General features: G+C 39.0%; 2 protein-coding genes across 3 annotated transcripts in view; one reads left to right on the forward strand and one right to left on the reverse strand.

The window, feature by feature from the left end:
* The window catches only part of LOC107048264 (probable ATP-dependent RNA helicase DDX31), a 13592-nt gene extending 2177 nt beyond the window's left edge, over window positions 1-11415 (reverse strand). Inside the window, exons 1-7 of one of the 2 annotated variants that reach the window (XM_015271349.1) lie at window positions 11216-11415; window positions 10109-11137; window positions 8085-8305; window positions 5742-6297; window positions 5364-5594; window positions 3913-4255; window positions 290-491 (exon numbers count right to left, since the gene is read on the reverse strand). In XM_015271349.1, coding sequence (XP_015126835.1) covers window positions 290-491; window positions 3913-4255; window positions 5364-5594; window positions 5742-6297; window positions 8085-8305; window positions 10109-11137; window positions 11216-11287 — 2654 coding nt within the window. In that variant the 5' untranslated portion in view covers window positions 11288-11415. The remainder of the gene's footprint in view (window positions 1-289; window positions 492-3912; window positions 4256-5363; window positions 5595-5741; window positions 6298-8084; window positions 8306-10108; window positions 11138-11215) is intronic. The other variant, XM_015271351.1, reaches the window with a different exon arrangement.
* A 1618-nt stretch (window positions 11416-13033) lies between these two features.
* LOC107048239 lies at window positions 13034-16124 on the forward strand. Its single transcript, XM_015271319.2, has 5 exons — window positions 13034-13213; window positions 13342-13489; window positions 13612-13694; window positions 14650-14803; window positions 15673-16124. The coding sequence occupies exons 1-5, from the start codon at window positions 13151-13153 to the stop codon at window positions 15891-15893; spliced, it is 669 nt and encodes a 222-aa protein (XP_015126805.1). The 5' UTR covers window positions 13034-13150; the 3' UTR covers window positions 15894-16124.

A 16124-nucleotide genomic window follows, 5' to 3' on the forward strand; every position in this document is an offset into this window, starting at 1 on the left:
CCCCCCCCCCCCCCCGCCCACCGCCACTGGAGTTTAAACGTGAAATGCAATGCGTAACGTGGAGACACGATGCGTATGCCACCACACGACACACATCATGCTCGCTTGGTGAAATTCTCGTAGTCGTCACAGAGTGACGAATAACTACCGCGATGAGAGCAATGGATTTTGACATCTCTGGTGCACATTAGTGAGCAACAAGCCACCCGTAAATCCTCCATTAATACCAGTAAATCCGCCTCGACTATCCATCCTTTACATGTGTTTAGTCGTATTTAGCATCACTCACCGTTCATTGGATAGTCTGTTGTTGTGAACAGGCTTTGAAGGATTCTTCTCCAGCATTGTTTTGCCAATACCACCGATTCTCTTGGGTGGATCACGCAGGGCGAAGCTCTTCGCATAGTGACCGAGATGGAGATCTTTTCGATTGAATATCTCCCTCATGTCGCGGGGATAACTCGAGTAAAATCGCATCCACGAGACATACGCTGCAACAAAGAGTTGTTTTTTATGGCGCAAGCCACAATCAATTATTATTCCGAAACTAGGGGGCTAAGCCCCCTGCTCGCTACGCCCGCCAACTCCGGGGGGGCCTTGCCCCTCCCCGCTCGCTCTCCCCCTCCCTCCTCGCCCTGACCCTTGTCCCTGACTCCTGTTCCTGACCCTTGTCCCTAACCCTTATACCTGACCCTCATATTGAGAGTTGAATAATTTCATCATTTTCTAGAGCGTTGTAAGAAAAACAGAGAGAGAGGGGAGAGAGAGAAACTGATACTTCATGGGGCTGCAATAAATAAAATAAATTCTCGCTGAGAGAAAAAGTATAAAGAGAAAGGAAAATGGATCACGCAGGGCGAAGCTCTTCGCACAGTGACCGAGATGGAGATCTTTTCGATTGAATATCTCCCTCATGTCGCGGGGATAACTCGAGTAAAATCGCATCCACGAGACATACGCTGCAACAAAGAGTTGTTTTTTATGGCGCAAGCCACAATCAATTATTATTCCGAAACTAGGGGGCTAAGCCCCCTGCTCGCTACGCCCGCCAACTCCGGGGGGGCTTCGCCCCCCCCCGCTCGCTGCCCCCCTCCCTCTCCCTCCTCGCCCTGACCCTTGTCCCTGACTCCTGTTCCTGACCCTTATACCTGACCCTCATATTGAGAGTTGAATAATTTCATCATTTTCTAGAGCGTTGTAAGAAAAACAGAGAGAGAGAGGGAGAGAGAGAAACTGATACTTCATGGGGCTGCAATAAATAAAATAAATTCTCGCTGAGAGAAAAAGTATAAAGAGAAAGGAAAGAAAGGAAGAAATGTTTTTCTCCATTTAACACATAAATTTTGAAAAGGCGGTGACGAGAGACTCGGGTGAGAGTGATGTGGGGGTGGTTGAGCATTGTTCCTAAGTGATGTAACTGCGTCTTATTGTATTTGTATCCTGTATCGTATTGTTAAGACACTCTAGCCACAAAGCGTAAGTGGTTTCGGCGGAAGCCACATTCAGTGCTTGGATTGTTGTCGAGAGCCCCCGCAGGTCCCACCACCCATAACCCTGGGTAAAAGACGCTCGTGCTAGGCATACCAGATTCTATCTAACTCATCATCACTTACAGCCCTTGGAATTCGATAATATAACGTTATTGGGGCTAACGTTTCAAACAATTGTAAAACTGAAGATGAAAGAAACGTGAAGTTGTTTTATATCGAAATATCTCGAAACTGCCTGACCGATAATCCTCAATTCTCATTGGTCAATGAGTCACGTGAAGTAGTCGGTGAAAAAAATCCCCGGTATTTTGCAAATTCTTCAAATGCCAAAAATTTTTTTTCAATCATATTTATCATTTTTTCATCTGTTAAGGTTATCTTTATATCAAAACATATATAAATTGGCTAATTGTTGATCATGAGAAAAAAACAGTATTTCTAACTTTTTTCAACTCACAAATTATTTTTCACTTCCCAAATTTTAATTTTTTCATATTTATCATGCGCAAAAATGATGATTTCTCGCTTCTCAGATTTTCACACAAAAATTCTGAACTCTACAAAATTCATGAAAATTTTCCAAATAATTCGAGAAAAATCTTTGAAGATCTGGAAAACTGAAATTTTCCGAAGAATTCCAAAAAAATTTTCAGTTTCCCAGGAAATTAATTCACAACTCTCCCTTCATTTTTCAACAATTACCGATTTTAATCAGATTATTTTAAAAAGTAAAAAAAAAAGAATTAATCGAAGAATAAAAATTATTCGTTGACGTTTCACTCTTCATTCTCTTGAGTCTCCTCAAGTCATTATCAATATTTATAAAACATCTACAAGTATATGAAGTTTAATAAATTCGATTTCTTAATTTTCACAACCCTTAAAACTCCATCCGTTTGAGTATTGCGAACATTTTATTCCATTCAAAAGTGGACAATTATATCGAATAGAATATAGAATATAGTCACTATGAGTGGTACTATGCAAGATTGAGTGGATGAATCCCCCAGTACAGTTAGCTGGGTGTAAGCGAGAGACTGGAGTGTGACCCCCTCCACACACTAATACGAAGAGTTCTGTGAAGTAGTAGTTTATATTAGGGGTGGTACCCTGATCTGCTCTATTGGGGTGCTAATGCTGCGAATTAACAGGACTCGAATTCATTCTCATTATTGGTTACTTATTCACCGAGTCCTGGGGAATAAATGGCGCTAAAAGCGTACGGTAAAAAAATATTGCAATTTTTCTTCTCTATTCGACTTTGATTCTGAACAGGGTCGACATCAATTAATCCATCAATGACTTGGCACACGAGTGAAGCAAAGAACGGTCAAGTGGTTAGCCATGTACCGTCACTCAGGGAGGGGCTGGCTAACCGCTGAAGGATAGCTGTGAAATTCTCCTCTAACATTAAAAAAAAAAAAGAGAGAGAGAGAGAGAGAGAGAACGGCAACCAACATATCACACCCCAGCCGGCAAATTTGTGTCGTTCCATAATGGATTTATTATTATAGCAAATAAATTCCTCCCCATAACATCCCTAATAGAGTAACCATGGCTTGACAAATAAGATCATCCCTCCTCGCTCATACACTATGTAAATATCGTTCCGAGGCCTGAAAGAGAACTTCCTCTCTATTCCCACCCCAGTAGATAACCCAGCCAGTATGGGGAATGACTTAATATACAGGGGAGCCGCACGAGAAAAATGTACACTTGGTTTCTCTCAACCCTCCAAAATTACCGTATTTTTATTACGGTCAAACGAAATCAGGGCCTCTTATCAACACTTGATTAAGTCCAATCCAATACGAAAATTAATGAGTGTGATGGATTAATTTTACTTCATGCCAGTGATGCCCCGAGGCGAGACGAGAAACTCCATCTTCATGTGTCGTCTCGTATCGAAATACGAGAGCAATTTTTTCTCTCGTCTCGTCTCATCTTGTCTCTATAATCCAATTTGCACGGAAAAAAAATACAGAGAGGAGGAGGCTCTCTCGACTCTCGCCTCGTTTTTGTCATTGTCTCGAATGACTCTTCTCGTCTCGTCTCGTCTCGTTTGTCTCTTATCTCGTTTGTCTCGTCTCGTATTGTCATGTCTTTCGTCTCGTTTGTCTCCTCTCGTCTTGTTTCGTCATGTCTATCGTCTCGTTTGTGTCGTCTCGCCTCACCATGTCTCTTGTCTCATTTGCCTCGTCTTGTCTCGTCTCATCATGTCTCTCGTCTCGTCATGTCTTTCGTCTCGTTTGTCTCATCTCATCATGTCTCTCGTCTCGTTTGTCTCGTCTCATCATGTCTCTCGTTTCTTTTGTCTCGTCTCGTTATGTCTCGTCTCGTCTCTTTTGTCTCGTGTCGTCTCGTTATGTCTCGTCTCGTCTCTTCACTTCACACAGCCATTAATCACAAGAGAATAACTCACCTTTACACGCCATACTGTGAAACTTTTTCTCCTCAATCAAGAGATTCTCGAATTTATTCTGTAGATCAGTGGCAGTGGCCTCCACCGATAAATGTCTCGAGAATGGACCCATCAATTTCTCCAGCACGTCCTTCATGTCCTCCTGCTTGATTCGTATCCTTCGAGACTCCAAAGCCCTCACAAATTCAATTTCCGGTGGTGTAAGGAATATTATTGCAGTCCCTGAGGTGCCAGCACGTGCTGTTCTACCAATTCTGTGGACGTAGTCTCTGGCCGATAGCGGGCCAGTGTATTGCACCACTGTATCGACTTTTGGCATGTCCAATCCGCGTGCAGCAACGTCCTATCAATTTGTTAATCAATTCGTTGTCTCAAATTGTCTCAAATGTCTTGGGAGGAAGGAAAAATTTCATCGAGCATTAATTTAACAATTATTTTCTCTCAAAAGTTGAGGACGGCGGTACAAATGTCTTACAAAACCGAGTTGATTCCTCGTTTTGTGATGACGATAGACCCAGTGGGGGCCAATGTGATGCCCGCTGGGGACCCCAGCGGTGAACGTTTGATACCGATGCATTCTCCTTCAACTGCACTCTATGTTTGGCTAGCCATGATTTAGTGTCACGATATTATACTGAACTCTTTTAAACTTGATGGCCCAAGAAATCTACAGGGCAACAGTGGGGGGCGAGGACCCACTGGTGAATAAGAAAATTCTTTCACGAAACGATTATACATCAATGAACGCTCTACTATTCTTCTGCATCATATATATTGTACACCTACGAGTGATTTAATTCAGCGAGGGGAAGCCTGCCATTGCGGGCGCCAGGCAATAATTGTTTTTTCTTCTTCTTCATTCTCATCTGCTTCTTTTTCTTTCAAATTTTTAGAGATACTAGGGAAAGGGTACGCGCATGTAATGCAGGGCAGCAANAAAAAAAAAAAAAAAAAAAAAAAAAAAAAAAAAAAAAAAAAAAAAAAAAAAAAAAAAAAAAAAAAAAAAAAAAAAAAAAAAAACTTATTTTGAGGGCTCTCAAGTCAAGTTAAATTATCATCATTTAGGAGAAGAAAAATTATTCGACAGTTGAGTTTGCCAATGAAAACTAAAGGGGAGAATGTGCCACTGTATTTCAGTGCCGACAAAAACTGACGTCAATTGATGACTGCGATTAAAGGGAAGGATTCTTTAGCGGCAGGACTGCATCGCCGTGGATCAGTAACTAATAGCCGTTCAAAACATCTCACTTGCTCCATAGATCAAGTCTGAGGAGGCAACTGCATAGCAGGATAATATGTTTCACTAATAATCCGAGTGAAGCGCATACTCAAGTTATTAATAACGAGGAAACGAGTTTTGTTTTGATAGACTGCGTTGAATTCCTAGGCATTGTGTGATTGTTTCAGTTGGATGAAATATTTTACGGGAATCAGTTGTTTGTAAGACTTACGGTACAGAGTAAAACACCACTGCGCGCCTGCCTGAAGGTCTTGAATATCTCTGTTCTCTCTTTTTGAGACATACTCCCGTGCAGCTTGAAAAATTCAACGTTAACCAGAGCTTCGGAATCATCATCCCCATCGTCTCTTGGTTTTCGCAGTATCAGGGGCAATACTTCGGCGTAAAAATCAATCATGTCTTGGGTTGCCATGAAAACTAGAATTTTATGCTGTCCTGGTGTCTGAAATCAATCAAAGAGAATAATGGGAATCATTTTTAATTCATTTCAATTGAGGATGCAGGNAAAAAAAAAAAAAAAAAAAAAAAAAAAAAAAAAAAAAAAAAAAAAAAAAAAAAAAAAAAAAAAAAAAAAACTTATTTTGATTACCTGACATCTTCCTGCGATGTAGGCACAAAGAGTCACCATCCGTAATTTCGGTGGAGTGACTACATAGCTTTGTGTGACACCCTGAGGCACCACCAGATCATCATTTATCTCGGTTAGACTTCCACCAGTTTTGCGCAAGTTCTCTTCAGCTGCATCAATGAAGACAGGATCAGTCATAGTGAGACCAGCTAGTTTCTCTACTGCATTTGTTAATGTTGCTGATAGCAAAATAGTCTGTCTTCCTGATGAGCCTTCCTTGCTAGTTTTTTCAGCGGGTGTGTCAATTTTTTTCGGCACTGGGGAGAGTTTTTTCTTCCTCATGGAAAAGTCTTGAATTTCGGATTCACTGTCGGTACCAGAGTGATATTCTCTCTTTGGCTCTTCAACATCCTCCACCGCAGCTTCATCACTGGCATTTATGCTCTCTTTTTGGTCTTTGTCTTCTTCATTGTCTTCATCACTGAAGACGATTTTTCGATTTTGTCGTAACATGCTCATGGGATCATAGTCGGAAGATTGACTATCGTGTTGCGTTACTTTTAGTGCAGAAACGATACTGAAATTTTTATCTTGTTATGAAAAAAAAATATGATTAAGAAAGAAACTTTGGTCCCATAGCATTTGCGGGACGAAAATAGCAGAATTGAATTTTCAGTATTGGATAATTTGCAGCTCATTATGAGCTAATTTTATACCCGTTGAAAAATACGTGTCCATGCCAGCTTCTTCGTAAAATAGCAGGAAAGATATCTCAAGATTTTTGGTTTTTCCAGGAGGAAAGTCGACTTTCGCCAAAATCGATTTTTTTAGCCGGGTGAACGTTGATTCTAAAAAAATTCGCCTCCGGTGAAAAAATTTTTTTTTCATTTTTCACTTTTTCCACATACTTTTGACAGTTCTGACTAGCCCGTCGCTTAAATAGTTGGAATCAACGTTCACCCGGCTAAAAAATTAAATTTTGGCGAAAGTGAAAACTGAGAAACCGTTTTTTTTGGCCCCAGCCAAAGGGGCAGATTTTCGGGTTTTCCGGGGCAAGTGGATTTTCGCCAAAATCGAATTTTTTAGCCGGGTGAACGTTGATTCCAACTATTTAAGCGACGGGCTAGTCAGAACTGTCAAAAGTATGTGGAAAAAGTGAAAACTGAGAAACCGTTTTTTTTGGCCCCAGCCAAAGGGGCAGATTTTCGGGTTTTCCGGGGCAAGTGGATTTTCGCCAAAATCGAATTTTTTAGCCGGGTGAACGTTGATTCCAACTATTTAAGCGACGGGCTAGTCAGAACTGTCAAAAGTATGTGGAAAAAGTGAAAACTGAGAAACCGTTTTTTTTGGCCCCAGCCAAAGGGGCAGATTTTCGGGTTTTCCGGGGCAAGTGGATTTTCGCCAAAATCGAATTTTTTAGCCGGGTGAACGTTGATTCCAACTATTTAAGCGACGGGCTAGTCAGAACTGTCAAAAGTATGTGGAAAAAGTGAAAACTGAGAAACCGTTTTTTTTGGCCCCAGCCAAAGGGGCAGATTTTCGGGTTTTCCGGGGCAAGTGGATTTTCGCCAAAATCGAATTTTTTAGCCGGGTGAACGTTGATTCCAACTATTTAAGCGACGGGCTAGTCAGAACTGTCAAAAGTATGTGGAAAAAGTGAAAAATGAAAAAAAAAATTTTTCACCGGAGGCGAATTTTTTTAGAATCAACGTTCACCCGGCTAAAAAATTCGATTTTGGCGAAAATCCACTTGCCCCGGAAAACCCGAAAATCTGCCCCTTTGGCTGGGGCCAAAAAAAACGGTTTCTCAGTTTTCACTTTCGCCAAAATTTAATTTTTTAGCCGGGTGAACGTTGATTCCAACTATTTAAGCGACGGGCTATCCAGAACTCTCAAAAGTATATGGAAAAAATGAAAACTGAAAAAAAAATTTTTTCACTCGGAGCCAAAGGGTCAGAATCTTAGATTTTTTCAAGGGAAAAGTCGACTTTCGCCAAAATCGAATTTTTTCGTCGAGTGAATGTTGATTCTGCATCTATTCGCGATTCTGACGCCAATGAAACACTCGGATGCGAAATAAACGGCCGTCGAGTGGAGATATTGAAATTCACCTTTGGGGGTTAAAAATCTAATTTTGCCTCATTTTCGATTAATTTTTCTGCTAGCCTGCCATAAGCCGGCATCACCGTCATTTTTCCAAAAACTGAATTAGCAGGAAATTTTTTGAAAACGTGCAATAGCTCTCGATTAGCTTTAAATTATCCAATATCGAAAATTCAATCCTGCAACTTTTGTCTGGCAGGTGTACACACGTATTTGCAGAATTGAATTACAATCTCAATTTAAACAATTTGATACGCTTACCCAGATATATCTTTCTCATATCCCATATCAAGCATTCGATCAGCCTCATCCAAAACGAAACACTTGACATTGGTGAGTTTCAAGGCTTCCGTGTGCTTGATATGATCTAATAATCGGCCAGGCGTTGCGATTAATATTGTGCAACCACGTCTCAATCTAGCCTTCTCGGCTTTTCTTTTTTCTCCACCAACCAAGTAGCCAGGTACGATCCATGTAAAGGGCTGAAAACATTGTTTTCTTTTCAAGGGACTAACATGATTACGATTCCTTTGGCGCCACGATTCAACTTATGTTTTCCATGCCATTTTTCCCCAGGATTGCGGGAAAAATAATGAAAAAATTCCATCTCCATTATTTCTCCTGAATTATAGAGATTCCTCACAGAAGACGGAGGTTTACATAGCGTTCCACATCTTGTGGCGTCACTGGACGTTGCTGGATAGGATTTTGGAGTAGGTATGAGGGGAACCAGGATAATTCTCAATATTAGTTGACAAGACAAATTTACTGAAACAATTTGAAAGTCCAGACTGAGATTTGAACCCGGGACCTTCCGATTATGCATCAGGTGCTCTCCCAACTCGAGGTAAGGTTGCAAGGGTCACAAAAAAAGGAGTCGCTAGGGTCACGAGGGTCACAAGGGTGACACTGCCTTGGTTGAATGCGTTTTCGACCGAAAATTCTTTTGTCGCAGATTTTGTTGACCGATTTTTCGCGATTACTGGTGCAATTTTTTCAGAAAAAAAATTCGATGACACGTCTAAACTCCACGGCGTCAATTCAACATTTTCATTTTCTACCAAAACAATTTCATCATTCGGTTTTTCCATCATATTCAATTTCAACATCAATTTCGCATCGGAGTTTTCACCGTACTGATTATTCTTCGATTGTCAGGTATACGGTTGGGTTGGTTTCGTTTGTTTTTTCATACTGANACTATTTCATCATTCGGTTTTTCCATCATATTCAATTTCAACATCAATTTCGCATCGGAGTTTTCACCGTACTGATTATTCTTCGATTGTCAGGTATACGGTTGGGTTGGTTTCGTTTGTTTTTTCATACTGATGTCTATATATTTATATTTCAAATGTATATGGGTTGGATGCTATGAAGATAGCTGGGAGTTTTATTCTTTTTCTGTACTGCTTCTCACGATTTCTCGTTTGGGAATTGGTATTACATACTTCCCAAACTCGAAAACTTGAAAATCACGACAGAAAAATATTGTTCCTGGGCTGTTGTGATGGGGTTTTTTTACTCGTGTGGTTGGCCAGTCCTCGCCTACGGCTCGGACGCCAACGCCACACGAGGAAAAAACCCCATCGCCACAGGCCGGAAAAATACTATTCCTGTGGATGCCCAATGGTGATATTTTCGATGTGTTTGTTGACATCCAGAGTACATGTAATGGTGTTTTTGTTTGATTCATGTTGATTATTACGCACTTTTAAATTGTGTTGTGATGAGTTTGATTGTGTTGACTTTGTTGTGTGTTGAATTCACGTGTTGAGTTTGTTTTGTGAGATATAGACATGGCACCAAAAATTCAATCAAAAAAATCTCCAACAAAAAAATTTACGTTAAAACTGAGTTCTGTTTTTTTGATGTTGTAAATATAATCATTGAATTCAATGATTACCTATACGAAGCTTTATGGAAATGTTCGTATCTTGAAAAATAAGGATTGAAATGCTTATATCCCAAAAACTAATTGAGGGATTTTTTAAATTTATTTTTCCCGTATTCTAAAGGGAAAATGATACGGAAAATGTATGTTAAATAGCGGCGCCAAAGGAATCTTAATCCTCCCAAGGATGTTTATCCAAAATCGCAGGTACTTAAAAAAATTGATTTTTTTTAAATTGAGAGATGAAGATATTTCCTTCACTTTGATATAATTTCAATCCACCAACCCATGTTTATTATTTGGAAAAGAAATAAACAAGAATCATTCAAATATTTTTTAATTGCGAGAGGGAAGATCTAAAGTTGTACAGAAAAAGGATAAAAATAATTACCTTAATGAGTTTCAAAAAGCATTCATAAGTCTGCAGTGCTAATTCCCTAGTGGGCACCACCACCAAAGCCCTTATTCCACTGTCCCTCATCAGCTTTGGCCTAACTTTATGCAGCGACTCCACAATTGGAAGTGCATAAGCCAGAGTTTTACCAGAACCCGTCTGTGACCTGACTAGAACATCACTTCCAGACAATATCTGTGGGACAGCTTTTTGCTGAACTGTTGTCATGTTGCTGATATTCATATTCTGCTCCAAGTTGGAGACCATGAATGGGTGAACCCCCAGATCACTGAACTTTCTTTCACTGAAGACAGTCTCGTGCACAGGCTTAACCAGTCTCTGTCCGATGGTTGGGACATCTGGATTATTGCCAAACAGTGAAGAGACTTTTCCAGAGTGACTGAACGTTCTTTCTCCCCTGTCTTCTTGAATCGACATATCATTTCTCCCCTTATTAAATTTATCATGCCTCTTGTTTCCCTTTCGATGGGCCAATTTCTCCCCTTCTGATTCCTCCAAAGAAACTTGTGCATCACCCGAACAAAAACTCTTGTTCTTTGCAAAAATCTCAGTCAACGATTCACCCGAACTGTTCTCCACTTTTTTCCCAGTCTTATCGTCACTCGGTTTTGCGAAAATATCAGCCAATGTTTTACCCGAATTTGTATCTCGTTTTCGTTTAGCTAAAATTGTTTTTAAACCAGTCTCTGGTGATTTGGAAAATTTAACTGTCACTCCTGTTGGTCTCGACTGCGACCCTTCAGTCACATTTTTCTTCTCACTATTTTCTACTTTAGTCTTGCCAACATTTTTGACAATATCAACAGCAGATTGATTCACTCTAGTTCGATTTCGTGCAACAATTAGCGACAGCGACTTTTGTTTTACTCTTTTCTTCTGTGAATTTACACTTTCCGATTGATTGTCGTCTGTTTTGTCTTTTAATTCGAAATTTTTACTCGCCAATTTTTTCTTGTTGAGGCGTTTTATGTGAGGCTTGAAAAAATCTGCTTTCTTACTCGAGCCCTGGGGTGTATAAATTTATATTTGCAGTGAAAATGTGGGGAAGTGGCTGGTGAGTGCCGTGGTTAACCTAAAACTTACTTTTGATGTAGACGCAGCATCGGACGGCCCAGTGAACACATTCAGACAGATATCCATGTCCTGCACTGTCATTCGCACTCGTCGACTACAACAAAATGACGGTTTTTCGAGAATAAATAAAATGTACGTGCCACGAAAATAATGTTGTTGTACGGAGAGTAACAACAAAAACACGTGAGCGAGGAACACAGTGTGCGCCGTAGCACTAGCCAGGCGGCGTGTGGCGCATGCGCAGTGGCTTCTCCGCACTTTCGTCAATTCATTATCAGTTTGAATTGTGTGGCCTATTTACTAACGATGGTCCTAATGAAGGCATTTTTAATTTCTATTTCATGGACATACAATTGCCAGTTTGAAAATAAATGAGCGTAAAATGTAGGGGAGGGTGGGGTAAAATGGACACTTGATGTTTTTTTTATTATTCATAACTCAGAAACAAATTTCTCAAGTGAGCTCATTTTAGGCTCGTGATAAAGAGAAAGAAGTGTTGTTTGTATTGACAAAAATTATTGAATTTCATCGACATTTCAACACCTCATTAATATTTTTAAAAAAGACAAGAGTGTCCGTTTTTCCCCAAACTCCGTTAATAATGAAACTTTGGCGGTTAATTGCATTTTCAAGAATACGAAAAATAAAGCAAGTCTATTTTTTTGATTGAAGATGTCAATTAAATTTGATTTCTCAGGTCCATACGACAATGAAAATTACTGAAAATCGGGAAAAGTCAGGCAACTTTTTTTCTGAATTCTCAATCTGTTGCTTAATTTTCGCGATAGGTGTGAAAATCCAAATTGTCATTGAGAAATCAACGATTATTCATCATGAAAAACTTAATTTTATTGAATTTTCAAGATGAATCAGGAATTCCATGAGCAATTTAGTCTGAAATTAAATTCAAATTCCGAATATTGAAAATTCAAATGCATCTGTTACTTAAATTTCAAAAAATTCCTAACATTGTACTAGAAGACTCTAAAAACAGAAATAAAAATAGAAGGTAATGTGTGAAATCATATTGAATCCAATGGGCAGAGAAAAATCTGGGGTAGCCGGGCAAAAATAGGAAATATTTGAATGATTCTATCCCACATAAGCGCCTGTTAGCGCTTGCATTTGCTGCATTTTGTCAATTTCATTTCCAAATAATGAACATGGCTTGGTGGATTGAAATTTGTATCAAATGAAGGGAATATCTTCATCTCTCAGTTTAAAAAAAATCAATTTTTTTAAGTATTTGCGATTTTGGATAAACATCCTTAATCGCAATAGTCTCGCCAGAAATAAATGAACAAATTTTTCCTTATACACGGGCTCTTATGAAATTTATGTTCAAATTGATAATTCACCTACTAGAAGACTCTAAAAATAGAAATAAAAATGGAAGGTAATGTGTGAAATCATACTGAATCCAATCGGCAGAGAAAAATCTGGGGTAGCCGGGCAAAAATAGGAAATATTTGAATGATTCTATCCCACATAAGCACCTGTTAGCGCTTGCATTTGCTGCGTTTTGTCAATTTCATTTCCAAATAATGAACATGGCTTGGTGGATTGAAATTTGTATCAAATGAAGGGAATATCTTCATCTCTCAGTTTAAAAAAAATCAATTTTTTTAAGTACTTGCGATTTAGGATAAAAATCCTTAATCGCAATAGTCTCACCAGGACTTTGATGCAGAAAATCGTAATCCGAAGAAGAGTAATAATACAATAATAAAATGAACGAGAAGAAGAGACCCGTTGTCATGGCAACACTTGTGCGTGGCCCATGTATTTACACTTGTTGCTAGACCCATTATCACACGGTGTCCTCGAGTCAACCGAGTCTTGAACAGTGTGTTACGAATTGGTGAACGTTTAGTAACGCCGACCGACGCTCGATCGTACGGATCTAGATATTTTTCTCCGGCTAAAAGGAAAAGAAGAAGAATAATGAATCACTTGTGCTGCATTGGTATTACCCTAGCAGCGAGGATCATTGCAGCATTGGGACTGGTATGTTAATTGTTGAAAAACAAATCACGATGGAGGAATAATTGAGGAGAGGAAACGATAGTGCCCTACGTGTGAAACGGAAAATTTCAATCGAGTTTAATTCAATCAAGTTTTAATGATTGTTCCAGTCAACATCGATTCTCATGATAAATGTCTTGGTGAGTGAATTCGTTTCGAGAGGCGACGAACAGGAATTCTTCGAGGCAATTGAAACGTGGGCTCTGCTGGGTCTCCATTGGACGGAGTTCGTCAAGAATGCTCAAATACCAAAACAAGGTACGTAATCGACGACAACTGTGTCACATAAAGTAAAAGGACAAGTGAGGGAAACAGTGATTCATTCTGTATTCATCACAACAACGTAGAGTCAAATATTACTCATTCTCTCTTCATTGCAGCCCAGATGATTCTCATTTGCTTCCTGGGATACTCGTTCCTATTTCTCATTTCCAGTACTTTACTGGCACTTGGAACTCTATACGTAATTATGTTTTTTTCATTACTAGAATAGTCCGCGCGCGTATGGCCTTCTCCGTGGGGCTTAAGGTGTTTCGGTTGAAAAGTCAAAATAATGAAAAAAAAATTGGAAAATTCATGGGAGAAATTTCCAAGTTTGCTGCATTATTGGGAATTCTTGTACATTTTCTTCAGATGTCAGATTAAAAAAAAAATGATGAAATTTGGATGTTTTGTAAGCCCTCCAGCTATAACCTCCGAGGTTACCCCCTCTCAATTAGAGAAATTTCCATGGCACCCAAAAAAATAATGAACTATTGAGGAAAAACTAGTGACTGATAAATCAAATCTTTCTTGAGAACACGTATAAGTTTCAGATTTTTTTCCGATTTCATAAGAAAGTTATTTGAACAAATGATTCGGAAAATTATGAGTTTCGGGGCAATTACGCCCTCACGCGCAGGCGCGTGATTCGAATGTCAGTGAGCATCATGGGAAAGCTATGGGTTGGACCATGGAACTGAGAGAGAGAAAACACTCGACAGGTTTACCAACTCGAGACGCATTTTAATATTATTTCAATAATTAGAATAACATCCAATAAAAATTATTTGACAGCCGTAGGTGATGAGAAAAAAATCAATCAATCTGATAAATAAAATCAATATTCAAAAAATGTTCAAATGCCCACTTAAATAGTTACTTGAAAATTGGAAAATTTCGTGCTCAGCGATTGAATCAGGGCTCGAGAACAATGAGACTCCCCTTCCGTTTCTCCCCCCGGTGATCACCAGACGAAACACCTTAATTATACAAAAATCCGTAATATCTTTAATATACTGTCGTCATTTATAAAAAATCTAATGACACAATACGCCGAATAGGCTGGCTTCAAAAACGTTACACTGGATTTTTTATTGAAGGACAGTATTCGTTTGAATTTGAAAACTACTGGTACAGTGAGAGGATTTATTTTTCAGAGAAAACCCAAATGTACTCTTCCGTGGCTCTATCTACAGATGATTAGTATTGTTGATCAAACAGTGGCATTGACTCTTCACCTTGTCCGTCCTCCTCCTCGTCACAGTACTGACAAATTCCAGTGGTACATACCTGTATCCAGTATTTATTTACGTGAGTATACTCCACAGCAATTTTAATCATTCACTGTTAGAAATTTCTTGAAATTTCAGTCACAGCGTCATCTGAATTTTCAATGTTGTGAGTTTGAATTGAATTTCAAATGAAAGCGTTCACTAAATTTCTCATTCATCTAGAAAATTCAGGGAAATTGGGTTTTTCGTGTTAAACGATCATTGATTTTTCCATGGAAGCTTGAATTTCCAAAATTATTGGAAAAATTGAACACACGGAGAGAAAAACTCAGTAAAAATTACCAGAAAAAAACGTAAAAATTACGAAATTGTACGAATCGCCACGTAAAAATTAACCAGCCGTCTGATGACTCACCCCTGTGGGGACAACAAGTCGTTCCGTCATTTTTCCCCAAAGATTGAGAAATTTGACGGAACGGAACGTAGAAATAACTCACCAGCTTCATAAAAATTGTCGAACGTTCAAGAATTTTTGATTTTCGAGGCATAATAAGTCGGCAAGTTTCTGGAAGATTTTACTTCTTCGGGAAAAATTACGTGACAGTTTCGTATTTTGTTCGGTGATGAGCCTGAAAATTCACTGAACATTTCAGATTTCTTCTCTTCCATTCCTATAAAAATTGCAGGAGAACGATTCCCCATTGCGGATTACGTGAATTGTTCCGTAATTTTTACTGAATATTTCTCCGTGCACCGCATACAATTCAATTTTCATTAAATTGAAAATTCAGGGAAGTTATTGCCTTCATTTTCAAAGTTTTCAAGGTTTTTAGTGCCGTTCCTTTGCCGTTGTTAAAAATTTCAAGCGTTTTCACTCGAAATTTCAAGATTAATTTTCTAACAGTTTTCTTGCAAGTGAAAACTAACGACAAATAAATAAATTTTCAGTCATTACAGTATACTTTTGGATAATTGTGTTTGCTGCCCGTGAAGACTGGATTATTCGCCCACGACGTAATTCCACTTTTATTTATTACGAAACATCCGAAGAAACCCCCTCAAGGGACTCAAATTTGCCAAAGACCCCATCATTCGTCGCCCAAAATCTCAATAGTTACGAGCACGAACCACACATACCGCCCATACCACCAAAGTGTGACGTAGCATAATTATTCATTCACACTAGAGTATTGTTTTGAATTTTCAAGGCTCGTGCCCTGTTCTGCGCTCTCTATTCCCAGTATTTTATAATTGTCCTCTCGATTGTATCGCAGCGAATCGGCCAATCGAGTTTTATTTATTCCCCTTTCCCATATTGAATAATGATTTTCCAGTGACTGTTGTAATGTACGTGCATTGTCGACCAAATAAAATATGATGACAAGTGAAATATCTTGACT

This window comes from Diachasma alloeum, unplaced genomic scaffold (genome assembly GCF_001412515.2).
Source record: "Diachasma alloeum isolate Michigan unplaced genomic scaffold, Dall2.0 Dall_scaffold_00186, whole genome shotgun sequence".
Taxonomy (NCBI): Eukaryota; Metazoa; Arthropoda; class Insecta; order Hymenoptera; family Braconidae; genus Diachasma; species Diachasma alloeum.